Source organism: Arachis duranensis, chromosome 7, assembly GCF_000817695.3.
Source record: "Arachis duranensis cultivar V14167 chromosome 7, aradu.V14167.gnm2.J7QH, whole genome shotgun sequence".
In the NCBI taxonomy this organism is placed as follows: Eukaryota; Viridiplantae; Streptophyta; class Magnoliopsida; order Fabales; family Fabaceae; genus Arachis; species Arachis duranensis.
Window position 1 is genome coordinate 1164969 of NC_029778.3, and position 27771 is coordinate 1192739.

General features: G+C 29.0%; 3 protein-coding genes across 5 annotated transcripts; 2 read left to right on the top strand and 1 right to left on the bottom strand.

Annotated features, from left to right (window-relative positions):
* The first annotated feature begins 1908 nt into the window (after window positions 1-1908).
* On the top strand, window positions 1909-2780 carry LOC127740669 (uncharacterized). Its single transcript, XM_052252037.1, has 2 exons — window positions 1909-2073; window positions 2130-2780. The coding sequence occupies exons 1-2, from the start codon at window positions 1909-1911 to the stop codon at window positions 2778-2780; spliced, it is 816 nt and encodes a 271-aa protein (XP_052107997.1).
* Window positions 2781-3466: 686 nt separating this feature from the next.
* On the top strand, window positions 3467-6802 carry LOC107496238 (phytochromobilin:ferredoxin oxidoreductase, chloroplastic). 3 transcript variants are annotated; one of them, XM_016117456.3, is made up of 9 exons: window positions 3468-3841; window positions 4208-4324; window positions 4647-4741; window positions 4979-5072; window positions 5167-5298; window positions 5396-5500; window positions 5836-5886; window positions 5964-6132; window positions 6237-6802. In XM_016117456.3, the coding sequence occupies exons 1-9, from the start codon at window positions 3590-3592 to the stop codon at window positions 6254-6256; spliced, it is 1035 nt and encodes a 344-aa protein (XP_015972942.1). In that variant the 5' UTR covers window positions 3468-3589; the 3' UTR covers window positions 6257-6802. The 3 variants fall into 3 exon arrangements, with proteins under 3 accessions (XP_052108105.1, XP_015972942.1, XP_052108103.1); XM_052252145.1 differs by lacking the exon at window positions 6237-6802 and having other exon boundaries at window positions 3467-3841; window positions 5836-5902; window positions 5995-6086; XM_052252143.1 differs by lacking the exon at window positions 6237-6802 and having other exon boundaries at window positions 5836-5902; window positions 6007-6132.
* An 8639-nt stretch (window positions 6803-15441) lies between these two features.
* On the bottom strand, window positions 15442-19535 carry LOC107496048 (transcriptional regulator STERILE APETALA). The gene is made up of 2 exons (XM_021127003.2): window positions 19239-19535; window positions 15442-16711 (listed from the first exon to the last, which is right to left on the bottom strand). Exons 1-2 carry the CDS (start codon window positions 19533-19535, stop codon window positions 15563-15565), a joined length of 1446 nt encoding a protein of 481 aa, XP_020982662.1. The 3' UTR covers window positions 15442-15562.
* Window positions 19536-27771: the final 8236 nt, after the last annotated feature.

The following is a 27771-nucleotide window of genomic DNA, read 5'->3' on the forward strand; positions in this document are numbered from 1 at the left end:
AAAAGACAAAGAAAATACAAAGTGAAGCACATTTCAAGGTAGATTTCATATAAAAAAATAATTAATTATTTTATCATTTTTTTAGGTTAGAATAATATATTTTTTTATTTGGTATTTTTAAGTATGTCAGTTCTATATATTTAGTTTTTATTGGGTATACAAAATAACTAACATGTCATGAGTAGTTTGGCCGAATGAAAGCCCATAAAATACAATATTTTCTATATATTATTTAGCTATTGACAAGTAATAAATTATTAATTTACATTGTCTTCGTAATATGTTACTAAATTTGTTTACGAAAAAATTACAGGAAATTCGAGTGATAGTTTCAATGGTGTGCATTTTGAGTCGGTGTTGTCGAACATTACAAATAGTATTAATACAGATTTATTTTTAGATTTTTTTTTTTGGAACTTGCTTATGTGACATGCACTTTATGTATTTTGATTTTTCTACTATTTATTCAATTATAAACTTTAACAGAAAATATGTTCAAAAATAATATCTCGAGTTATCTTATTAGGTAATAATCCAACACCATATCGATCAAGGTCTCCAACTACTAATCTACACTCTGTAGATGAAAAAGAACGATGTTCCAATATTAGTGATATTAGTAATTCGGGTATCACACGTGAAGCATATGATAGCCCATGTCATCAGACAAGTCAGCAATATCTTCAACAAACATCAAACCATATCGACCAATTACAAAGCCAGCGTATGTTAATATGCTTTTATTACTTAAAGACCAAACATTTAACTTTTCAATTGGTCTATTAAAAATAATCTTTGGTATATGCTACATAATTATTATAGATTCATTACAGTACACAAATCGAATTAGATTGCGACTGAATAGGAAGACTATGCTACTTCAAAAGAGACATGGTAAGATAAGCATGATAGATTGTAATTATCACAAAGCTAAAATTTTACTTCTTTTATCTTTAATATTACCTTCATAATATATATTCATAATTCAGCTGATTCAAATATTTAACATATATTCATTTTTTTTATAATATAAATTACTTGATGTATTATCTCTAATGATTACAGGAGCAAGTACATCTAATTCAAATTTAGATACTAAAAAATTAGAAGAAGCGTGCATAGCCAAAAATATTACAATTAGTTATTATCAGTGTTAAAAATAATTATTAACAATAATTTTTAACACTGATAAGTATAAAAATAATATTTATAAAAGATTACCGAAAAATACAATTTATGGATTAAAAAGATGAGATCATATAATACAATTTTATTGTGCCAACCTCAAGATTTAAGTTTTACATGCACGTTAATCAAACAATAAGAATTACAATAAATCAATGTTCAAATACAAAAATTATAATATATAACCATATCTTAGTTTGAATTTTAAAACTTGAACACTAAATAATAATTGTTTGTTTATAAAAAGCATAACAATAGTAAATAATAAAGTGCTGATATTGCTACTTCTTAAATTACCTATATTCTCAGCAACATCGAATATGGCTGGGTCAGGGGCGGAGCTAGACTAACTATTTAGGGGGCGATGTTTAATAATTTACTAAAATTATTACCTACTGCAAAGTAAAAGTGAAAAATTTGAGTGAATGAAGATACCAGAGAAGTCCAAAACAGGATCCAATTTTGAGTTCTCAATATGTTGTATGCGAGGAAAGGTACAACTGCCATTTTGAAGCACTTGATCGGACGCTCAGGGATCTTATGTCAGTTATCGATCAACATAAGACACATCAACCATTTGGTGGTAAGGTTGTTGTTCTAGGAGGTGATTTCAGATAGATACTTCCGATGATTTCGAAAGAAAGTAGACACGATATATTGGCATCCGCTGTTAACTCATCTCATCTGTGGTCATTTTGTAAGGTTCTGAAACTGCATACGAATATGAGGCTTCTAATGTCTTCTTCGGATCAAGATGAAGGTGAAATGAAGAGATTTGCTAATTGGATACTTGATGTTGGAAATGGAAATATTGGCTCTGTTGTTGGTGATAAATCAGAAGTTAAAATTTCAGATGATCTATTGATTACAACTACTGATGACCATTTGGTAGACTTTGCATATCCAAATTATTGTAAAACATGTCAGATTACAGGTATTTTTAGAGTAGGGCAATTCTTGCACCCACGCTTGAGAGTGTCGAGAAGGTAAACGATTTTGTCTTGACAATCTTTCCGGGGATGGAAAAGGAGTATTTGAGCTCTGACACAACATGCCAAGTTGATGAGAATGAAGATGTACAACGAGAGTGGTTCACACCAGAGTTCCTAAATGACATCAAATGTTCGGGACTACCCAATCACAAGTTGACTTTGAAGTCAGGAGTCGCTGTAATGCTATTGCGAAACATAGACCGGACTTCAGATTTATGCAACGGGACAAGATTAATAGTTAACGAACTTGGCAGCAACGTAATTGGAGTGACGGTAGTGACCGGTAGAAATATTGAAAATAAAGTGTACATTCTAAGAATGAACTTGATCCCTTCAGATTCAGGATTGCCATTTAAGTTCCAACGGAGACAATTTTCATTAACAGTATGCTTTGCAATGACCATTAACATGAGTCGGGGTCAATCATTATCACATGTACGACTTTGTTTGTCAAAATCAGTGTTCACCCATGGACAACTTTATGTTGCTTTGTCAAGAGTTAAGAGTCACAGTGGCCTCAGGATTTTAATTATAGACGAAGACGGCAATCCAAAGTCATCAACAACAAATGTCGTGTTCAAAGAGGTTTTCAATAATATTTAGGTAAGAATAATATTATTTTTATTTTAATAGCATGTTATGATTTACACTTTTGTACAAATATTTACTATAGATATAACTAATTTATCTATAACTCTTTTTTCAAATTTGAAATGAAATGTGTAACAAGGAACACAACATCCTATGCCAAATGCTTTTCTAATGAAGTTAGTAAGATACTAGGTTGTCGATAAATTTTTATTAGCTTTTTGATATAAAATTTAGGGTAAAATTAACATGCTATTATTACAGTTATATATGTTCTTATTTTTTTATGGCTCCCTCTTTATGATTCAAGAATATTATAAACTTCAAACTCTTCTATTTATATTTTACTTTGAATAAAGATAAAATAACATATTTAACACGTTTATTATATAACGACGATGATAGTGTTATACTAAATTTAAATATAAGCCCGTGCATCGCACGGGTTTAACACTAGTTATAGATAAAGTAGCACTACACAAGCACACATGTGTCCTTATCTGTTTGGGCCAGAGGAAAGAGGCCCACATTATTTTATTGGGCGAAAAAGCGATGAGAATTTTGGACCATGAAGAATGATGGGTTGACCTTTTGGCCCATTACGTAACAAAAAAATTAACAATTTAAAAAAAAAAGTAAAAATAAAAAATAACAGAATTTGTTACTTATCAGAGTTTGCAGTCACATGTCTCTGATTTTTTCTAATTATAGTATCGTGGCCATTTCCATTTTCCACAAACGGTTAATTCGGAAAACAAAACCCAGCTGAAACCGAAAACTGAAACTGAACCTGGGGGTTTTTACGTCTTTTCACCTTCATTTCAATGGAGCTTGGTGGTTGTTCTTCTTCTTCGTCTTCTTCAAGCTTGTGTCTGCAACAATTAACAGCACTATTACGCACCGAAAAAAATTCTTGTTGTGTTTCCACTCGTGACTGGAGCATCAGCAGCAAGAAGAGAGCAACAACACTTTCTTCCATTTCCACGCGAACATTTTCAGTGTCGTATCGTAAATTCGTCGATTTCGCTTTGGATGAAACCACAAGCCACACTCACTTGTTCTCTTCGCCTCTACAGGTTCCACTTTTTAATTTTTTTTGGATTAGGTTAATCATATATAATATAATTTAATTTAACTGTAAACTATTATATCATTTAATTATGTGTTTCAGTCACATCCTGTGCCGTTATGCTACCTATATACAGCGACAACTTTTTACTTTGATTATTAGTTAGTGCCTTAATTAATTTGTTTTACTATAGCTAGTTATTTAACTACTAAACCACTAAATATTATTATAAGCTTGTGTGCTATTGAGCTTTTCATTCATAATTGTTGCTACTATTGTTTAAAATTTAGTTTAATTATGGCTACTAATTTGAGCTGAAATTGTGTTATTGTGTTTTATACCTTCGATGACACTTTCCTGTGCTGTTAACTAGGAAAAGTATAATTCTCTGGAGCCGAAGGATGGTAAAGGAGAGATTAGTATCCAATCATTCGAAGCTGCCGAGATTCGGCTTCTACGGAGTTTGATCATTGAGACAGAAACAATGCAGGTATCTTTTCAAAATTTCTTCTAAGCATCATATCTAATTTGATATATGATTGGTTTTACACTTTCAATATTTTAAATGCTATGTCTCTGCATATTTCCTCCAATATTAGTATTCTTTTTTTCCCCCTTAGTCATATTACAGCTATTTTGATGTACCAACTACGCCACTGGGGGAAATAAGTAGCAGAAGATTACTTATAATTATATAATAAAATAAAATTGAGAAGTCATTACTGAAGTATTCTGAAATCTTTCTTCATATTCGATGATCTTGGAGGTAGGTTAAAGTTTTACTATATGCTTAGTGCTTCATTTTTATGCAGGTTCTGGATTTCACTGTCTTTCCAAGAGCAGAATATGATGTCCCCATATTTTGTGCTAACTTTTTCACCACCGCTAGAACAAATATTGTCGTCCTGTAAGTTGGCATCTTCTTCCATATCTATTGCAATATGCTTCTGGGAAATGTATCAATGATGCTCTCTATCTTGACAATCTGATAAAATTTTCTCAACTCTCAACTATTCCCTTTATATTTCCAAACACCGAGGAGTGAGGATAACATACTATGTATAAATTTGTAATGTGGATCACTAATTGTTGTCCAAATTGGAACACAAGTTCTAACAATGCAGCATTGCTTTTATGGTTACAGGGACCTTAACCCTTTGCATGATGTCATCAATCAACGTCACTACAAGGAGAAGTACTTTAAAAGCTTAATTCCTCTTGGCCTTAAATATGCAGAGGTAACTGCAAATAATTTAGTGGAAAATTCACGAAACGATTCTTGCTAAAAGTATCTTCAACATAGGAACACTTAACCATTCAACTGTTTAACAGCTTTTTCCATGGGGAGGGAAGCTCACAAGTGAATCTATAAAGTTCTTTTCACCAATTGTCATTTGGACAAAGTTCAATTCAAGCGCAGAAAAATATGAAATTCTATATTCTGCATTCAAGGATTATTACAAGGTAATCCCAGCAGCATGGTACATTAATAAATCATGTTTTGCTAAGGGTAATCTCAGTAGGCTTTCTAATTCTTGACCTTTGAATATTATTCTTGCAGGTATGGTTGGAGTTGGTAAGCAAAGCCGTTAAAGAGACTGATGAATCCCAGATTTCTCGGAATCTCGAAGCTCAACATAGATATCTGGTGTGGAGAGCAGAAAAGGTAGTTTACCTATTTTGTTTCTGACTTCTTAAGTGACTGGTGATTTTCCATAAGAATATAAATGGATGTCATAGTTATGATGGTTTATGATTTCAATAATTCAGAGAGAAGTCATTTTCCAGTTTCCCACCTATGAAATAGAATTACACAATTTTGACAAACATTATGGTCTTGCTTGTATATGATGGGAACATCCACTGTCTTTCAAGCAATAAAATGGATGCTTTTGAGATCAAGTTTTGAACTGTTACACACTCAGCAACCAACCTAACAAGAACTTGTGTTTTAGTATCGTCCATGTCTAATTCTTATTACCTAAAAAATTTGGTGAGTAGGATCCTGGGCAGGGTGTTTTGAAGAAACTGATTGGGGAAACACTTGCAAAGGTAGACCAAATTTGAGGTTAGTCTTATTCTGTTACATCCTAGTGCTACGGATCCTTAATTCCTGTTTTATCCCATAGGATTTGCTAAGAGGCTTTCTCTTTAATGGAGTTGACGTACTAGGCAGCAAAACGTTCAACGATTATTTTCCGCACTACTGCTCGAAGGATGGTGATCTGAATAATAAAGGCAGCATTATTGGGAAGTCTTTTGAAAATCGCCCATGGGACGAGAGAGGAGAATTCCTTGGTAATATCTTTTGAACCAAGTTTCGTCCTATTGCTGCTTTCTTTCAGTCTCTTATTAGAGTCTTTTGTTATCTTTGCTCCATTGGCATCATTGGAGTATTTTAGGTGAAGGAATTATACCATAGGGAAGCCTTTCGTAATCGTTCCTAGGAAAAAAAATACAGACATTGAGATAGTAGAGACGAGGAAGAAACTAGAGGCAGTGATCGAGGTGACGCAAGCCAAAAAACTCGGGTTGCGACTGCAATTTTTGTCAACAGTTAACACCCTAAATCAGTTGCTGTCTTGCTGATTGGTTAAATCAGCTATCACTCGCTTGTAATTTCTTTTCTTCTTGCTATGTTTTTATGTGTATATTATGGGCTAAAATCAAAATTAAGCACCCTTGTAGTCTAGGAAATTACACACTGAAATTTTGATTTATCTGCTGCTCTACATATATTTATAAATATAACACTTGATTCGTGTAATCTCTCCTTGTTTTTAGTCCTGGAACACAATCTAATTTCAGCTGAACACCCCCCACACTGGTGCAAATAATTTGAGTTATTTGATTTGAAATTTTGAATGCTACCTACAAAATCTGTTCCTGTCATAATTTAGAAACGTGCTTGGTATGTTCATATTTTTGTACGTGGAACAATATGGGCTCTACTATTTTATTTTGGGCTGTTCTCTGCAATTGGATATATACATGTAAAATATAATAGAGAGCTTGATTATAAATATCCTCGGGCCTATGAAAAACAGTGTTCTCTTAGTTTATAAACAGAAAATAACATCATTTCTTTTTAAGTTTTCAATATTCTGAAAGAATTAAAATTTTCTATTTCATGTCTTTTAACTAGCGTCCATAAATGAATCCAAAATAAAATGAACCTCATTCGCTGTATTGAGTAAATAAATTTAACCTTTAAATCTTTTAACAAACCTTTTTTCTTCAAAAAGAGTCTAAAGGATGGATGATAATCATGATATAATAAGATGATCGATTATAAGGCAGTAAAAAGAGTCTAAAAGACTACAAAAGGATGAAGAACGGGTTCTACACTTCTACTTGTTGACTTATGTAAAAATCAATATCTTTTTTATAAAAATAAAAGGCAATATATATAACAGCAAGTACATGGCAGGCTTAGGTAATCAAATTAAAACCTTTTTCCTTTGACCCATTTTTCTTTTCTATGACTTTGCTATCGTCTTTCTCTCTCACTCTCTCTCTCCTCATATGCTTGGCAGTGTGCTGTACAGCAATACGAAATGAAATCTGTGAGTCTGTTCTGATTGTGAATGTTGATATAAGATTGTACCTGCTGTACCTCACTCTTCATCATAGAATGAATAATATAAACAATTTAGGTGGCTGCCTGTGGTATATTTTTCTCTACAACTTGTCCAATACCTTCTATTGAAAATAATTAAAAAAATTATTTTTTTCACGTTAATATTTCAAACTATTTATATAGATTATTGATTAAAGTTTATTCACCAAAAAACAAATTTAGTAGCTGGGAAAAATAATATTTCTGTTTTATCTACGAACAATCATGAAGTTTGATTCTCTATGTAGCTATAAGCTATGCATCTCACTTAGAATTAGGTATGAAATATGTCTATATTTTACAGGTCCAAATAAGAACGTTGAAAGTATCGTAATCTAAATATGAGTTTATATTCTTCCTCAAACAAAAATTTCTTCTGAAGTTATTCGAATTTTTGTATTTTTTTTTCTAATATTTTTTTAAATAACACGAATTAAATTTTAAATTTTTCGATCATATAAGTTTTAATATGATATCATGAAATTATTTTTTTAAAAAATAAATTAATAAAAAATACATAAATAATTATATTTCTAATACATATTGTATTTAGTTTATTAATTTATTAAAACAAAATTAGTTAAAAATATCAATTTAAGAAACTAAAAAAATTATTAATCATTAGAATCACATAATGAAATTAAAATTATAATTTTAAAGCAATATATATAATTTAAAATAGAAGTTAATATGTTTATAAACGAAGATAGTAAATTGGCAAATATAATTTTCGGGAAAAATGTATTTTACATTCTAAACTGACAAATGATTACCAGTTCCTTAGCAGTACTACTTTAAACCATTGATACTTAAATATATTTTGAGGAAGCGGGTTGCTGGTTAGAGGTGTTAAATAAATAAGGGGAAGAGTTAGAACTTAGAAGTGACTCCTCATGACATGAGAGGTCAATTAAAATTAGAGAAACGAGTTAGTTAATATTTTAAACAAATCAAATAAATGTTAATCCAATTCCATTCGTCGGAGTTAACGAATTACACCAATTAACTTGTTTTATTTTATCATAATTTTAACAATTTTTTAATTTGGTATCCTTTTATATATATATAGAATATTTATCATACATCAATATGTTTTTATTGTAAATTATTTAAAGTCTAAATAACTAATTAATAAAAATAAAATTTTGTATTTAAAAAAAGATTGTATACACTTAAGAAAAACAACCAAATCAAACGAACTAACCAATATATGTTCAATCTAAATTCGTTTAACTCGTAAATTATACAAGCCAAATTAAATTGATCTTTTCTTAAATGAGTTTTGACGGCTCTATAATGCTGGTCATGGAATTGGGATCATAAGCTGGGTATTGCAATGAGTTGGATGAAAGTGATCGGATGATAGGTTTCTTTTATTTTTCTTGTGGAGATAGACATAATAATTGAAAAATGTTGTCATTGGATTATTGAGTTAATATTTAATTTAGTCTTTAAATTTATATATATTTAAATTGGTATTTGAATTTGTATATGAGCCGTAATTTAGTTGCTAAATTTTAATTGTTTCTAATCTTTAAACTTTATAAATATGACGCATATTGATTTTTGAGATAATTTTCGACACACAAATATTAATAGAACATTAATATACACAGTTAAGTGTTGTCATACTAAAATTTTAAAATAATCATATTTTAGTTGTGATATTTAAATAATTTAAAAATAATATTATATTACTTACTTTAGAAAAAATTTCTATAAACATTAAATATAATGTTATTTTTGAATTATTTAAATTTTTGTTAATGTCTGTACGTCAAAAATTATTTTAAAGACTAATATAAATTATATTTTTAAAATTTAAGAACTAAACAAAAAATAATTAAAATTTTAGAAATTAAATTAAAATTTATGTACTAAGTGATAAAATTGAATATTATCCATTGATTTATTACTCCTCTTAAATTTGAGCTTGTCAATTTAACTATGAAAAAGAAAACATAGAATAGATAATGACAAAGCAAAATATTCATAAAATATATAAACAAAACCACTACAAATAATGGTAACAAGAGACACTAAATTATACATAAGTAAGAAAAATAGAAGAAGAAATCGATTACGAAACTACTATTGCTGTAGAAAGAATAGACGACCTTCTCAATTCTCAAATGAGTGAAATGACACCCATAGAGAGTAGGGGTGTACATGGGTCGGGTGAAGTTGGGTTTGATGGGGTCTAAATTCGACTTGAAATATATACTGGGTCTATTTATTAGATTCGAACCCAATCTTAAATACGATGAAACCAATACACTTTGGGTCACAATTATACCGGGTGAAAATTGGGTCGTTAACATACATTAAGTTGATACTTTCTTGTAAGATATCGTGTAAAAATATCCAAATTTCCAAAACTCTAACCATTATTTAACATGGTAAAATTTATTTAAAAAAATATAACAAGAATCAATCCTTCTTTAAAATTAAAGCATAACCACAATCAATACTAAAGCAAAACCACAATCAATACTAATATTGTCTAATAATACCAAATATTTAAATTAATACAAATAACACAATATTATGCATTAGTCTAAAGTCTTATGCATTCTAAACATAAAACATTAACTTATAGTCTTATAATGACTAATAACACAAAATATTAAGGTTTACAATACTTAAATTTCACATAAGAATAGTCATGATCCATCACTAATAATACAAAATATTAATTGTGTATGATGACCGGGTCACCGGACCGATTTCGGGTGATCCGAGCTATGGCCCGGACCCGACCCGAAATAATGATCGGGTCTATTTTTGAGACCCTTACCCGGTCATAAACCCAATAAAATCACACCAAATTAATCTTTAAAGTATTCGGAACCGAATCGGGCCTTCGGATCAGGCCGAATCTATGCACCCCTAATAGAGAGAATGATCCTAGAAAAAGAGGAGTAAAAATTTGCTATATTAATTCCAGTTTAAGACAAATTAGACGAGTGGGACATCATAAAAAAATGCACGTAATACATAGGGCAAATTACCCATGTAAGCTAATGCCTAATAGTACATCATAATTTCACAATTCAACAAAAAAAAATACATAAATTAATCAAATATTACATATTTACAATAATTCGAATCATACTGATTCGAATTACACACACCTATACAAGTACTAATTCGAATCAACTTAGTTCGAATCACATATACGCTATCTATAATAATTTAAAAGAGAGTGATTCGAACTACACGTACATTTTGTGATATAATTTAAAAAAATTTTTGTCCATTCTTTTAAATTATTATGAATAGCGTGTGTAATTCGAATCACTTTAATTCAAATTAGTGTGTAATTCGAATTAACCTGATTCGAATTAATACTTGTATACGTGTGTATAATTTGAATAAATGTGATTCGAATTACTATGAATGTATAATTTAAATTGTTTAAATTTAAATTACATAAAATTGTATATCTAGTTGATTTCTTGTATCCATTTTTTTTTTTTACTAAATTATAAAATTATGGTGTGTCATTGATTTATACGGATGATTTATTCTAATACATACATGAACTTCAAATAAAGTTTAAACTTTATTATCATTCGTGTAGTTATTTACATTTATAATTTAGCAGTTGCTTTTTAATGATGTTTATTTTAGGTTTAGAATTATAATATTCTATATATCAGCTAAGAATAAATATTAATTTTTGTTATTTTAGGTAAAAAAAATTATTACTATATTTTTCTTTTATGAGAGATGTCGTCATATTTTATATGTATGGAAAGTTATAGTACACCATATTCTAGTGCTAGCTATGTTACCATCACTATATGACAAAAAGTACGTGAGTATGTGTCAAAATGTCTGAGTACACATGATAGAGGGATTTTCTTTTTCAATTACAATGATAAGTAATAAATAAAATTAATAAATAATTGAAGGTTTGAACTTTGAAGCATTTTGTTTGGTGAAAACTTAACTGGAATCGATTTTATGTAAATTTGATACTTGAGAGTCGTTAAATAATTTGATTAATTTGATTAAATTTTTATCTAATGATTCTTAGATCAACTTCATGTAAAGTCGGCTCCACATAAATTTTCATCTTATTATATATGCATTCAAAAAACTCCGTCAACATTCCTACTCAATTAAGTTTGTTTACATAAATTTTGTTTAACAAATTTTAATTATCTACATAATTATTTTTTAATCTAATTGATCATGTAAAAGTTAATTTGAATATTCTAGGTAAAAAATTTTAAGACAATTTATTATATTTAAATTGTATGAAAAACTTATTTTAAGTAATATAATTATAAAAATAAATTATATTTAATACTTAATGTTAAATCAATATAATATAATAATTAAAAAAATAATATTTTTTGTTATAATTATACGCCTTAAAATATTATTTCACTTATAAATGGTTTTTAACTTAAAATGATTAATTTTGATATAATTTAATTTAAAAAATTTTACTAAATATAGCTAACATATATCTTAATTAAAATTATAGGTTAAGATTATTAATGATTTTTTTTTTACTAAAAGCATATAAAATTTATATTTTTAGTACATTTATTAAAATAAAAATTCAAACATTTTTAAAGTAACATAACATGACATATTTTATATATTTTTTTTAGATATTAATAAAATTTTAGTATAACACTCAGTTATTATCATTAATATACGAAAAACGTATTATCTGCTCTTATTTTATAAAATATCAGAAAATTAATAAGTGAATGTTACATCAAAATTTTGTTCATATTCAAAAGATTTGCCAACATATGTCCTAGCTAAATTTACAAAATTAAACCCTAATATAAACTTTAGGTTATTAATGGAAAATTTAAAATTAGTTATACAATACATTATTCTAATCTAAACCCAACCTAACAAATCAATTACAAACTAAATATTATTATGATCATCAACAATAAATAAAAAAAGGAGAAATTTCCAAACAATGAAGAGAAATGCATCTTCTAAAAAACGAGGTCAAAGAAATTATATTTTTTATATTAATCTATTTTTAAAAAATATTTTATTTTAAATTCCAAATCTTCTAAAATATTTGAGTTAAATAATAATTTTATGATAAAATCTCACATTCAATTAATTTTATATAAAATTAATAATTAAAAATTATTAAATAATAATTTAAAGTGAAAACTCAGGTAAAGTTGACTTCACGTGAAGTTGCTATTTGAGAGCCGTTAAATAAAAATTTAGTCTAATCAATTAAAGTTTTTAACAGTTTTTAACTATCAACTTCATGTGAAGTCGATAATAACTAAATTTTTACCATAATTTAATCAATTTTATCAAATTATCTAATAATTATCATCTGTTAACTTCAAAAATAATTGTAAGTGAGTTTTCAATTTTTTTATTTTGTTTTGTTTAAAAGGCAAGAGCATTATTGAGTGGGTTCGTTCCAAAGGGAAGGGATGATATTAATAAGAATTGAATGCATGTTTGGTATTTCTCTCTGATGTCCGTTACAAGAGAGATAGGTAGGTAGGGTTAGGTGTGAGGGGGGATAGATGCAGGAGAAGCATTAGGGGTAGTAGACATCTATATATATAAGGGAATGGGTTTTGTGTCAGAATTAGAAAGACAGAAAGACAGACAAATCAGAAATAAGACATAGAAGCAGGAGAGACTACCATAGCCACTAAACAATACAGATATATAGATCAGATCATAGCTACTCTACTATCATACTTTCTCATCTCAATCTCAATATGTCCCTCTCATTTTGTCCTTCCCCCAACCCCCTCTTTCAATTCCCTCTTTTCAATACTAATTATTATTTTTTTGTTTTTACCATAGTATTATTGAGTCCGATATTAGGAATGAACACAGATCGAATTGAATATGACTAAAATTTAATTTGCAAAAAAAATTATCGAATTTAATATTCGTAATTTTTAAATTTAAATTCGATCGGATCTGATATGTATATTTACAAATATTGGATATCTAATATATCTGTAAAACATACAAAAATATTTTTAAAAGTTTATCTTTTATTAAAAAATATTAATAAAATTTATTTTTTTATTATTTTAAATATATTTACTTTTAAATTATTATTAAACATATTTTTTTAAATAATAAATTAAAATAATACAACATATATGATCATTATTAGTTGAAATAAAACATAAAAAAATATTAACTTATTTATTTCTTTATTTTTATGGATACGCAAATATGCAACTTTGATACGTAAATACCTGCCAAAAATTCGCAATCCGATTCTATTAGTGTGCGGATTGGATCCGATCTATTTATAACCTTACGGATCGGATCCATATCCGCAATTTTTTGTTCAAATTCAAATAGACACCACGAATATGCGAATCGAATCCAATCCATGATCCGATATCACGGATTGAAACTCTATTTAAGAATTTGCTGAGTTACTGCATATATTAATCAGAATTTAAATAACTAACACTTATTTAAATAAATTAGTAAACTCACTACTAAACTAATTTAACTTGATTTCAATATTACTCATTATTATCCATTATATTATACACCAAGCATCATACATATGTTACATATTAAACAAGTGATGTCTTTTATCATTGGTCTTGTGTTTTGATAAAAAAATATGTTGTCTATTTTTACATTTCTCTCTTAAAATAGTTATTATTAAAGAAGTTTCAAAATGTTAAATATTATATTATAATTCACATCTTATTTATTACTAAGCTGGCGTTTAAATCCTAATATGACTGTTCATCGAGGTACCTTGCTCTGCCCCTTTTCAATTATAATGTTGATATGATATAATAACAATAAAACAATTATTAACTAAAAAATAACATAAAATAATGTTTTTTTTTCTGCATTCTTAGCTTACACATGCAGTGTCCTTTTCATTTAGACTTAACATCATGGTGAACAGTTTTGTCATCAAGTAGCAGAAACATGGTTATGACCAACAAGTCAAGTATGGAACCAGAATACTAGTGTACTTTGTATATTTGATCGATATATGGTAAATAATAGATTAAGATTTCATACTCAGATGCACGTGTCCCAAAAAATGTTGCTCAAAATAATAGGGATTCAACAAGTTATAAATGTTACATACTTACACCATGCTCCTATTAAAAACCAAAATCATACTTAATTATTATCAAAATAAAAACCAAAACAAACAAACAAATGAAGTGGTAATACATACAAACAACACCACTGCTTTATTGTCTATTTTATACCAATCAGAATCATATTTTCTATTTAAGATTTCTGGTTCAAGGCATTGTCAATTCAAAAAGTTTCTTTTGTTTGTTTTCGTGTAATGTCTATCTTCTATCATTCTCATTCCAAAGATCTCAGTTCTACAGGAATTCAGAAATAGTCAAACAAATAAGTCTCCGTTCACTTCACAACACCGAATTATCTTTTCAGAACCCCCCAAAAAATAAACTATATCATAAAAATTAATTATTTGCACCGATGTGATAGTATATGAAAATTAATTTTTTTTTCCCTAAGTCAGAACATGCATGCACCGGTATCTTGCTGGTTGATTCGAAACATGAGAGGTTGTTAATAACTTAATAATATGGATTCTGATGAACATTGGGGATCTGACCTAGTAGAAGCACGAGAAAGGATATAGTAGTATATAAATTATTTAATGTGCCCGTGTTGTTAATTTAATTATTAATTAGATGTGGTCCATATAGTCATAAAATCTAGGGTCTTAATTTCTTATTTTGCGCATGTAGGCGTGCTTCCCTACATGAATTTTCTATTTCACTTCCAAGAAAAGCGTGGCAATGAATTTTATTATTTGATTACCTTTATAAGCATCCAATCAGCACTATAGTTAGGGTTAATAATTTGAATACTCATTCTTCACAAAGTACAAGATCACTTATCCCATGCATGCCCAATTTCCCATGATATTAATTATATCTTTGACAATATAAGGGTTAAATAAATAAATAATGACAACAATGGATGGATGTGAATGTGATTCTTGTGAGGGTAGATACAAAATGGAATCTAAAATTTGGAATAATGTGAGGCCAGCCGAACAACATGAACAATGAAATCTCTACTCTCAAGCTAATTAAGCTAAGAACAATAATACTATACACCAAAATCCAATAACTGTATAAAGGTGTCATTCCAAGAAATCGCCACGTGTCTTTCATTTGCCACCATGGCATTACCCTCAGGTGCATTATCCCTAACTTCCAACGCGCAACAGAAAACCCCAGCAAGTTGCTCAATGTTCCAAACCCTTAGCATCCGAGAGACCCCGGAGTAAGTTAACACATAACCCAAGTTGATGCACGCTAACAAACCCCTAACCCACGGAGGCCTCAACCGGAACCTACTCAACCGCTCGAACGTGCTGGCGCGTCGCACCGTACCATAACCGTTCCTCTCGACAATCACAAACGCATCGTGACGCGCGTCCAAACTGCTTACAACGAACCCCGTAACAGAACCCACGTCGCGTATAACTTCCTCCGGGTTCCACAAACTAAAACAAACTAATCTCGAGCTCGTGCACGCCACGACGTAATCTGGTTCCGTTACTCTCACGCGCCCAACTGGCTCAACCAATTCTGTTAGCATGTGCCATCCCATAACCGTTTCCGGATCTGTTAACGTCCCGCCCACTGATACCAGTTGCTGGTTGGGCGCGTCCCATATTTGGAAAGCCCGGCCCGGAAGGCCTGCGTATAAGCCCACCCACCACCGACTGTTTCCCGCGAACTCAACTAAAACACCGTTGTTCACCACGTCACCTGCAACCACCTGCTGCGGTGGTTCGTTGGCCACGTTGACCGACGCCACGAAAATATCCCCGTCGAGTCTAGCAAAGGTGAGCGTGCTGTTAGAGAGGATTATTCCGGACACGGACCGGGAGAACGGGCCGAACCGCGGGCCGTGGTTAGTCCGGAATGTGCTGACGTGGGCGAGAGTCTCAACATCAAAAAGGCGGACCGTGCCGTCCGCAAAGCCGCAGGCGAGGTGGCGGTCAGAGAGAGCAAGGCAGCGGCATAGGAGGGTTTGACGGTCGCCGGCGCCATTGGGAGGCATAGAAGGATCGAAGTGTGGGACATGGAAAGAGGGTGCTCCCAATGCAAAGTTCCTAGCCGTCCGATGCCAGTAGATGTACTCCTCTCGCCACGTGTCGCGTATTAAGTAGGCCCGGCGCCAGATCAATCTGGTAAGTCTCTGCCACAGTGGATCCAAGTGTGAGACCCCTCGCCATGTAGAACAAACCTGCATGCATATAAAATAATAATAATAATAATAATAATAATAATAATAAAAAGTGGACAAAACAAAATACAGAGCAAGTCCAATTAACTTTCCAAGCATACAGGGTGTTTTGTTATATTAAGCAAAGTCACTAAAATGATCTAGCCATATATAGAAAGTTTAATACCGTTTGGAATCTCATGTGTATCTAATATTCTTCGTTTATCTACTTTATTTTACTTTCTGTCTGCTTAACCATAAGTAGCATATTATATTATTATATTAATCCAGCAAGAGAGAGAAGCAGTGTTATATCATATATAGGCATGAAGGTAGGTGCAGTGGGTAGCATCATCAGCGGAACAGAGAAGCAGGAGATAGATAGATACAATAGAGACACATGAATGGAAATTAAGTTGCCTAATTAATTAATACAGACAATATCTATCTATACATAATACATGCGCAGTGTACTTGAGTTTAGGGCTTGCTCGATCATGATGCTCATACAAACAGTACCCTACCTATATAACATAACATATACTAATCCAATAATCTCACATAAAATAATAAGGAAGAAGAGAATATGAAGGAAGGAAGGAATGGAGAAGAAGTGAAGTGAGAAAGGATGAGAGAGATTGATGTGGTCCATACCCACAGATATGGGTAAGATAATAACGAAACTAGCTTAGTCAAAATATTAGTTGCTGTTTGTTGTATGTAGTGTAGGCATGTGTTGTGTATCAAATCAAAGTATAAACATGGTATCAAAAGCGTGCTTCCCCACAAACATTTCACTTTCATTTCCGAGAAAGGTATGCCCAAGTGCCTGTCTTGTTCAAACCAGCGAATCTCTACTTCTATTCACGCACACAAAGACCGGTCCAACAAACACCAAAGACAAAAACATCAACTGCTCATCAATCCACCAATGAATTATTCCTACTTCAAGCTCTAGGATTTGGAACAGACACTACAAAACTCTCTGCACTCAAATGCAAAAACAAATTCACTTGCATTTTTCTTTTTTTTTGTTAGGTTTAGTTATTGATGAAAACGTAGGTGCAGTCGACTTCACGTGAAGTTGATAGCTGAGAGCTATTAGATGAAAATTTAGTCAAATCGGTTAAATTATGTAATAACTATCAACTTCATGTGAAGTCACTGCACTTGAATTTCTAACTTAATTATTTATATATGAAATTTATAGAAAAAAAATAAGGTATATACCTATACCTATACCTATAGATGCTCATCCATGATATATAAAAGAATAAATATATTTATATTCAGATATATACTAATTTATTTTGTTATATTCTGCATAGTTGCTGGTTCAGATATAAAAAGGTTGATAGTTTCTAGTCAAAGCTAAGAATAAGCATGCACCATGTCCCAAGTCACAAGTATGATGTGTGTAAGAAAATTGTCATAATTATTTACTTATATGAATATGTTATATGAGACAATATTTAACTTATTAGGAAAGAAAGCCAAAATAATGATAGGTGTGAACTCCGCAGATATATATACAAAAGGAATGGGAAGTTGTAATGACAACCTTGCCATGGCATGTGCCTTTTGGCATTATGCACAACCTTCTTTTTGACCCATATATATGTACTTTCCATTAAACATGTTTCAAGTAATTAACCAATGCCTAATCACTATTAAAACCCTAATACATATAATAATATAATATTGTGAGGGCGGCCGGGGGTACTTCATATCTAATTCTAGATCTTCATATTTATTTATCAAGATACTAATAATACACTATACTTAATGTGTATTAATTTTGAGAGGTATAACTTAACTACTATATATGGAAATGATGCACTTGTAAGGCACATAAGTAAACTACAAATGCATATCAACTTATGTTCATATATTTAAATCTTAAGATAGCTAGAAAGGCATGCAATGGATCTTGCTAGCCTAGGTAGCATGAATAAAATTAAAAAAAAAAAGTGAGTCAAAAAGGATGAATTCCAAGAAAGGGAAATGGCAAATTGGAATGCAACACAAAGAAACCTTTTTAATTGGATAAATGAAAAAGGAGGTCCCCAAAACTAGACATGTTTTGGAGCAAGATATAAGCTATAGCTAGGTACTATCAAGTAGGAACATTGCCAACAAGAAAATCCAAGCCCCCCTTCCATCTTTGAAAGGGACACTTTTTTTTATTTATTTATTAAGAAAATGACCCACGTAAAAGTAGGTTCTTGATTGCTTTCTCATCATAATACAAACTGTTTCTCTTCTAGGATGCTTGATAAGTAGTATGTAGTAGTAGAAAATATATATCTTCCACAACTTAAACCTAATTTATTTTGAAAAGAAATAATAAAATAGAAAATAGAAAATAGAAAATAGAAAATAGAAAAAAGAATCAGCACCTGCAGGTTGTTGCAATGGTTTTCATGTTTGACTTGACCAATATTTTGTCGAGTTTACAACCCGTGATGATGGAGGAGATTGATTATTATTATTATTGTTATTATTTTTATTATTGCATTGAAAAAGAAAAGATTGTTAAGGGAAGAACCTGAAACAAACGAGCAACGGCAGGAGCAGCAGCCAAGCGACCATGGCGGTTGGAAGCATCAATGGCAACTTGAGCAGCGAGTATTTCGAGAAGGACCTCGGGGAGAGCCTCGTTCATGGCACGTAGACGTTGCTGGCGAGCAGTGGAAGACTCTCCGAATTCGCGGGTGGACCTCCGGAAAGAAGAGTCGGGGGCAGCATTGGCGTCGGAAGCAGCAGCATTTGAAGGAGGAGGAGGAGAAGGAGAAGATGTTGATGATGAGGATGATGATGTTGATGATGATGGTGATGATGACATGAGAATTAAAGAAGTGGATGATGGATGATGGTGGGGTTTAGGGGAGAGAAGAAGAGAAAGAAAGAGAGGAAGAAAGAAAGAAAGAAAGAAAGGAAGGACAAAAAGGTTGGAGATAAGGACATAAACTGAGGGTCCCAAAACCGATCATTTCAATTTCTTATATCTCTTTCTAATTTCTATACTCTCTCTCTCTCTCTTCTCTTCTCTCTATACTCTATTCTATACACTATACTATATTCCAATACCATCATACTCTTCTCCTCCAAATAAAATACTCGTATTTCTATCAAATTCGTTTTAGATAACGGTTAGAGTCATTAAAATTTATTATTTTTATTAGGTAAAATTTTACGCAGAGTCAATTTTATATGAAGTTGATGATTAAAAGTTTTTAGATAAAAATTTAATTAAATCAGTTAAATTATTTAATTGACCAAAAAATACAAAAGTTGATGGTCCCTTCATTAATTTGATTTTTTTAATTTAATAATATATTTTATTTTATATTTTTAAATATTAATAATTAATTGATATTCAAAAATAATAAATTTTTATAATTCTCTAATATTCTCCTTAATTATATTGTACTACTGCTATTTATTTCAAAAATAATAAAACAAATCAATTCAAGATAGATTAAAATTTAATTATAATTTATTTTATTTTATATTTATTTTTAAATTATTATTAATAAAATAATTGAATAATATTAAATATAATAAAAATATATTTATAAATGTTATGTATCAGTCAACGGTATAATTTGAAAACACTAAGAAATTTAGATGATAATGATAAATAAATAATATTACTAATTTAATAATTAAAATTTTTGAATAATAATAGTTGATAATTATGAAAAAAAATTGTTATATTTTTTAATAGTTGTCAGTTGTTAATATATACCTTTTGGTTATGAATGTCTATGGTTCTTTACTTAAGTGCAAAGTATAAGGTAATTATTCGAATGATTTTATATAAAGATAATAATTATTAAAATTTTAACATTTATTATATTAAATCATTTATAAATTTTTTATTATTATTTATATATAAAAAAATTATTATTTAAGTAGTCACTTAAGGATAAAGCCAACTAAAATCAAGGAAGTGTTAATTAATGAGGTCAAAAGTCTAAGTCAAAGAAAATATCCAATACAAATACACATTAATATATTTAATTAAATGATTTAATATAATATATCTTTCATGAAAACATATGAACAGCCACCGTCTAGGTATAGAAAACTAAAAAACTAACACTGCTGTAGTTGCTATTAGTTAACTACTTTTTTATGCTGTTTAAAAGCATGAAAAATGTGAGACTTATTAACTAATAAAAAAGCACAAACATGTTTAATAAATGAGAAATTAAAGATGCTGGACCCCAACATCAGAGAACACAAACTATAAAAGAGTAATTAGGCTGCGTTTGTTTAGAGAGACAAAATACTGAAATATAAATACAGAAATATAAAATTATGTTTGGCATAACTTTTACACACGTGATGAATTGAATCAGAATTAATATTATTATTGAAAGAAATATTATGGTAAAAATTCAGGTACAGTCGATTTCACGTGAAGTTTGTAACTGAAAATTAGATAAAAATTTTATCAAATCAATCAAATCATCTAACGGCTTTTAAATATCAATTTCACATAAAACCAACTACACCTGAATTTCTACCAAATATTATTAGGTTGCGTTTGTTTAGAGAGACACATCGAATACTGAGATATAAATACAGAAATATAAAATTATATTTAGAGAGACATCGAATTAGTATATTTTATATTCATCTTAACAGAAAAGACACAGAGACACTAATAAAATATACAACTTATTTTTCATTCTTTTTTTCATTATTTTTGTTAATTTTTTATAATTATATATTTTTATTATTATATTTTTTATCTCAAATTTTTTAAATGAAAAAAATGAGAATAAATTAGATTTTCATAATTTGTTCTAGTTTATCACCAAATAGAATACAAAAACATAATTTTGTGTCTCTGTCTATTAATATCCTATCCCGTTCTCAGTGTCTTATCGTGTTCTGTTCTTATAAACAAACGCAGCCTTAAATCTTGAAAAAGAAATTAATGTATCGAAAAATTTTTATAATAAAAAAATTTAGTCAAAATTAACCAGAATTTATTTTTTAATATTTATTAATTACTATAACAATTAATAAATATTAAATAAAATAAATTTTAACTGTTTTTTGTTGTTGTTGTTTCTCTAACATTATGGTTTGCATTTACATAACTTTAACACACACGTGATGAATTGAATCAGAATTAATAGTATTATTGAAAGAAATATTACGATAAAAATTCAGGTACAATCGATTTTACGTAAAGTTGATAGCTGAAAATTAGATAAAAATTTTATCAAATCAATCAAATCATCTAACGACTTTTAGATATCAATTTTATATAAAACCAACTACACCTGAATTTTTACCAAATATTATTACATTGATTTAGCGCAAGTCTTACAGTTTTAAGTGTTGAGTGACATAGTCTCTTGTGCCACAAATCAAAAGAAGAAAATTCTAATGAATAAAGTGTAAGATTAGAGTCTAATAGAATTTTGAAAAATAGTGATACTCACAAACTTGCATAATCCATCTTTTTTATATCCCTGCAAAAGTATCTTGTTATCAAATTCATATTTAATTACACAATGAAAAGCGTAAAATTAAAAAAAAATATCTTTTACAAACTTTGACACACTAATTAAATTATTTATAATTTTAGAAATGTGTATTAATTTTTGAAATAAAAAATCATTTTTTAGATTCTAAAACATAAATTAAGAAGTTACCAATATGTAGAATAGGAATATTTTCACCATTTTCAAATTGGACTTGGTCATCTTGGTTCATGGTCCATTGTATTCAATTTCAGCTGAATTTACTTGGAATGAAACTGATTATGCTACGTGTATATTAAAATTAGTCAATAATATAAAATACATATTAAAATATAAATATATATTAAAAATAAATTAAATCATATATATATTTATATACAAATATATAGACTAATTTTAATATACGAATAAAATTTTTGGATTGCGGGACATGATCACATTCTCTACTTATGGCAGTGAATAAGTCTCTAATTTTGTATTGATTATAGTAAGCAATATTTGATAGTCTTCATCAAAGTCTTATTAAATAATTTTAATGTGTTCTTCAGTTGAAAGAGGATTTTCCAAAGTTGTAATAAAATCTGTAATATGCTTGATTTTAATGATTTAATTTGTTGGGGTTAATTTTTATTGATGTTTTTCTATTATAATGGTAGAATTTTCTTGTGTCTTTAAATGGGCTTGCCTAATAAACACAACCATATGCTATATGGTATGAAGTGCACATATGATATATGCATAATATTAATTATATTATTTAAAACAAGGTGTAGTGCATGCCATATTGCCATATACAAATAGAGTTTGGTTAGGGAGATAATGGATTATTTATACAATGTGTACAATAGGTATATTTAATACCTATTGTACAATAGGAATGATACCACTCATTCCAAAAGCTTCAGTTGATGAAAAAAAATAATACTAATAGTTATATTTCTAATATTTCTTAAACCTCCATTATATACATTATACAAATATTTCGTTGACTTCTTGTACTTTTTCATACAAATAACATCATTATTGCAAGAATTGGAAGTGATTATTAATCTATTATTTATTTATGATATTATTAATATTAATGTGTCAATAAATAGTATTTATTTCTTGTGTATTTTTATAATAATACATTATTACATAGGCGACTTTTTATTTTATTTTACATTTTTTTTGGAAGTATATATAAACAAAAATGTAACTTTTGAGTTTTGAATATGGTCATCGGTAGAAGCTGCATATATATTCGCATTCGAGGCCATATTGAAGAGAAGAAAGAGACAAGAGAGGAATATGATGATGTCTACATATCTGAACTTTCATAATTTTTTTCATTTTAGTACTCATTTAATTAGAACACAAGCAAGTCAAACATTTCGTTACAATATTTTTACATAATAATATTTTATTATATTAAAATAGTAAATTAATTTTTTGTAATCATAAACCTTTTAAAAATAGAATTAAATTTTGATACAGTGTAAAATTATTATTATATAATGTCATATTCGTAAAAATAGTTACTTTTTATATTAATCGTGTAAATGATTATCCAAAACAGATACCGGTTGTGATTATACGAATGTGTAAAATATTTTATACTATTAATACATCAAAATTAAACTTTTATAAATATATAAAATGAGAGATACGTTGAAGAATTATAACAAAGAAATATTTTAAGTTAGAAATAATGTAAGTAAGCAGAATTTGTAAGTATATTTCCAAATTGAGTCTTGTCTATTGATTTGATGAAAAAGGTTTCTTCTTTAGCACCACTTGTAATAGACTACATTATTATTAGCCTTGCTTTCCACATTTAGTTGGTCTTCATTCTAAATTTCCAATTAACTTTTGCACTATAATCATTATTCAAGGAAAGCACAACAAACATGACTGAATGTTCCCGTTTATTAATTTTATTTTAATATTTTACCATGAGAAAATCTTGGAGAGTGAGAGCAATAAGCGCTAGAATTAAAGTATAACACTTTTTATTTTTTATATTGGGTTGAGAATAATATTATTTTAGATTGTAGATTATTGAGGTGTTATATTTAAAAGTGACATTAATTAATTCGGAATATAAAAATTGAACTCTTTTATTTGTGAGAGGTATAAAAATTGAATCTTTCAATATACTTAACAAAAATAAGATACAAAAATTAGATCTAATAATTTCTGTACTTTTTATATTTTTAAAAAACACTCAAAATGATGATGTTAAAAAATAAGTGAAAATTCAAGTACAGTTGATTTTTTGTGAAGTTGATAATTGAGAGTGTTGTTAGATGATTTAACTAATTTGACTAAATTTTCATCTAACGACTTTCAACTATCAACTTCACGTGAAATCGACTGCACGGTGAGTTTTCACCAAAAAAATATCACTCATCTCACATTCACCCAAAAATATATTAGCCAAAGTATAAGCGTGAAATTTACTGTCCCCTCATTTTTGTGCCACTATTATGACCACAAAACATATGATTTATAATGATTATTAATCCATCCACAAACCACAATCGACCCTATATAGAATCTAGAGAAAAAGGTCATACTCTAGATCATGCCTTCAATTTGTTGCTAATTGTCACTAATTATTTTTCTTGCTTCAACTTGGTGTCTACTCAAGCACATGCATAACGGCGCAAACATCAATAAATTGCAACTCTTTACTCTTGGACTTTTTTCTCTTATAAGTTGAAAGCTTGAATAATTAGGAAATTAATCACTTGCATATTTGTTTACTTAATTACACGGGATAGTTAAACAAAGATCACTTGGTTTATTTGTATTTTCATATTTTGTAATATATTCATTTAATTAGATTATTAGATCTGAATGAGAGATTATTTTTCAATCAAAAATATAATGCTCTATATAAACTTTAGGAAGAAAAAAGTGTAGGACCTTTTTACTTATCCAAGTCCGTCATTGGACCTGGTCTCTTCCCTTTTACATCATAAAATCTTCGTGAAGTCAAGATTCTAATCCTATCAACTTTACTTTTTTCTTCTTTGAAACTTCAAATAATATATATATATTCGCTCTTTTATTACTTACTCTTTGTTCAGTCTAACTTAATTGGGCTATTAATCCAAAAAAGGGTTAAAATTAGAATATTTTTAATGGAATATTTTTAAAATATTATTTTTATATTTTTAAGAAATAAATAAATTTAAAATTAAAAAATATATTAAAATTAATTGATAAAATAAAATTAATATTATCTTAGAGATACAGTATTATGTTAATAAAAAATTAATAAAATTTTATCACTTATATAATTATATTGATGAAATAATTAAAAATAATATAAAATTCTAACTAAATTAATTAAGGCTAAGTATTAGAAGAAAACAGATTTTACTTTCAATTTTAAATTTTTATTTTATAACATATGATCTCACAAATATTTATACGTCATCTTATAAGACAAAAAATAAAATTGAAATTAGATCTAACATTGAAAATGCTGTTAGTTAAAATACCGACATTAATTAGCTAGGTTTTATTTGTCATATTTTGCAAAATAAAAGTGTTTAATAACAAAAAAATTAATAAAAATAGTCAAAATATATTTTATTTAATATTCATTAATTATAATAATAATTAATAAATATTAAATAAGATATTTTTTTTGTTTCTCTAATATTATCCTTTGCAAAAATTATTTGTCAAATTTGAGGAAAGAGCAACTAACTAGGAATGTTTCATGGGTGGTGAACAATATAATGACTACTACTCTTCTTTATTTATCAACTCTTTCTTTTTAGTAGTTCTTATTTCCTTAGCTTCCCTTTAATCACTAGCATAAGGTAATTTTGAAGTAAAATAATTTATATTGATAAAAGTTTTCTACCCTTAAAGATGCACTTGTTGAGAAATATGACATTATCATAATTCTTCAAATTAAAATTTCAAATAAATATTAAAATTATTTTCCGAAAAATAAAACATAATTCAAAATCTGCCATGAATTGAAGAACAATCACTACAATGGCAGAGTGGTTGTCCTCGTTTGACTAGTTTGTCATATATGGTTGAACAATGGAACATTATTTAAAATCTTCAAAGCTGAATTATGCATTGAAAAGATGATACTATATAACAAACAAAATACCTAATTGGATAAATAAATTCCTAACCATAAAAACATTCAATTGGAGAAAAATTATATACGTATTATTAAATAATTGATAAGAAATAAAAGAAAAACTATGTTGTTCACACACACATATATACACAAAAGATATTGTAAATATAACTTGTTAAGGAAAAGTATAGAGTACCAACATATTATTTGCCAACTTATTGCCAATAATGATTAGTTATTATATTTTAAATACATATATAAGGAGACACATCCAAAAATATATCTATAAAGACACTTCTATTAAAACACAGCTATAAAAAAGACATTTTTATTAGACACATCCACAAAGACACTTTCATTAAACACAATTATAAATAAGAGTTGGCAGATGTTGGCAGAAATAGTGTTGGTAACGTAGCGGATTGATTTGTTAATTAAAAACAGTGAGAGAGACACATAAAGTACGCTTAGAAAGTTACCACTCAGACAGCTTTAGATCTTTTATAGATGATATGATGAACACTTTACTGACTTGGAGAGAAAATAAAAAACCTTTATGTGTGTAGAAAAACACTATTTCTACACCCCATTTTTAATATTTTCCACTACTCATTCTTCTTTTTTGGTTCTTTAATATCTTCTCACATTTTAATTTCTTTGTCACATTTTTTTTCCCTATTACATTCTTCTCATTCTTTTTCCAACCTATTATTACATACTCTTTTGTCTCTTTTTTATATAGTTATCAAATTTTTTCTTCTAAAAAGTCATTATAACTTTTTAATTTTTTTTTGGAAGTTACATATTTTTCTGTTTAAACAGTGAACATAAACGATTTTCTTTTTGGACTTTAAAGTGAAGCTCTTGAACGGATCTGGTCCAGGCTACTTAATTTATTTTGGGCCATTCCTGATTAGCCTAATTTGGGTTTGGGTTAGTTAATTAGAATTTTGAGATTAGATTTCCATTGTTCCAAAAATTTTGGTCTACTCTTTTGGGACCTTTATCTTTTTGGAAACAATTCTGAGTAACTTTTTTTTTGGATGGGGTAACTAAGAACGCCATAAACCCCCTTTTTTGTTTAGGCCCCGAGGAATACCAAAAAAGAGAAGGCCATAAACCCTATAAAAAAAACTTGGCACGTCATTCTACAGATTTCCACTGCCTCAACGAACACAAACACAAAGGAAATGCCAATAATGCCCCTTTCGTTGTGTTCGTTACTTAATCTGCAAGTCTCTACGGCGTCGTTTTGGAGGTCGGAGATGGCAGGAATTACGAGCCCGAAGGCCTACTGAAGGGGAACCTCGTCGATTGGAACACTGCTGAGTAGAGGGGTTACTGAAGGTGGCAAGAATTTGATGGCTAAGGCCGCCGATCAGATTAGGGATTTGGGGAATCTGAATCTCAACCTGAGGTAGGTTTCGAACCCTATTATGGCAAATTGTGGATCTTTGCATACTAGTTATTTATTCGTG

What these genes read in the sequence shown, in the direction of transcription:
- LOC127740669 (XM_052252037.1), top strand. Translation starts at nt 1,909, where the DNA reads ATGAGGCTTCTAATGTCTTCTTCGGATCAAGATGAAGGTGAAATGAAG. An exon ending in CAACTACTGATGACCATTTG is followed by an intron (nt 2,074 to 2,129) that starts GTAGACTTTGCA and finishes AGGTATTTTTAG; the next exon opens with AGTAGGGCAATTCTTGCACC.
- LOC107496238 (XM_016117456.3), top strand. Translation starts at nt 3,590, where the DNA reads ATGGAGCTTGGTGGTTGTTCTTCTTCTTCGTCTTCTTCAAGCTTGTGT. An exon ending in TTGAGACAGAAACAATGCAG is followed by an intron (nt 4,325 to 4,646) that starts GTATCTTTTCAA and finishes ATTTTTATGCAG; the next exon opens with GTTCTGGATTTCACTGTCTT. An exon ending in CGAGAGAGGAGAATTCCTTG is followed by an intron (nt 6,133 to 6,236) that starts GTAATATCTTTT and finishes GGAGTATTTTAG; the next exon opens with GTGAAGGAATTATACCATAG.
- LOC107496048 (XM_021127003.2), bottom strand. Translation starts at nt 19,535, where the DNA reads ATGTCATCATCACCATCATCATCAACATCATCATCCTCATCATCAACA. An exon ending in CCGTTGCTCGTTTGTTTCAG is followed by an intron (nt 16,712 to 19,238) that starts GTTCTTCCCTTA and finishes ATATGCATGCAG; the next exon opens with GTTTGTTCTACATGGCGAGG.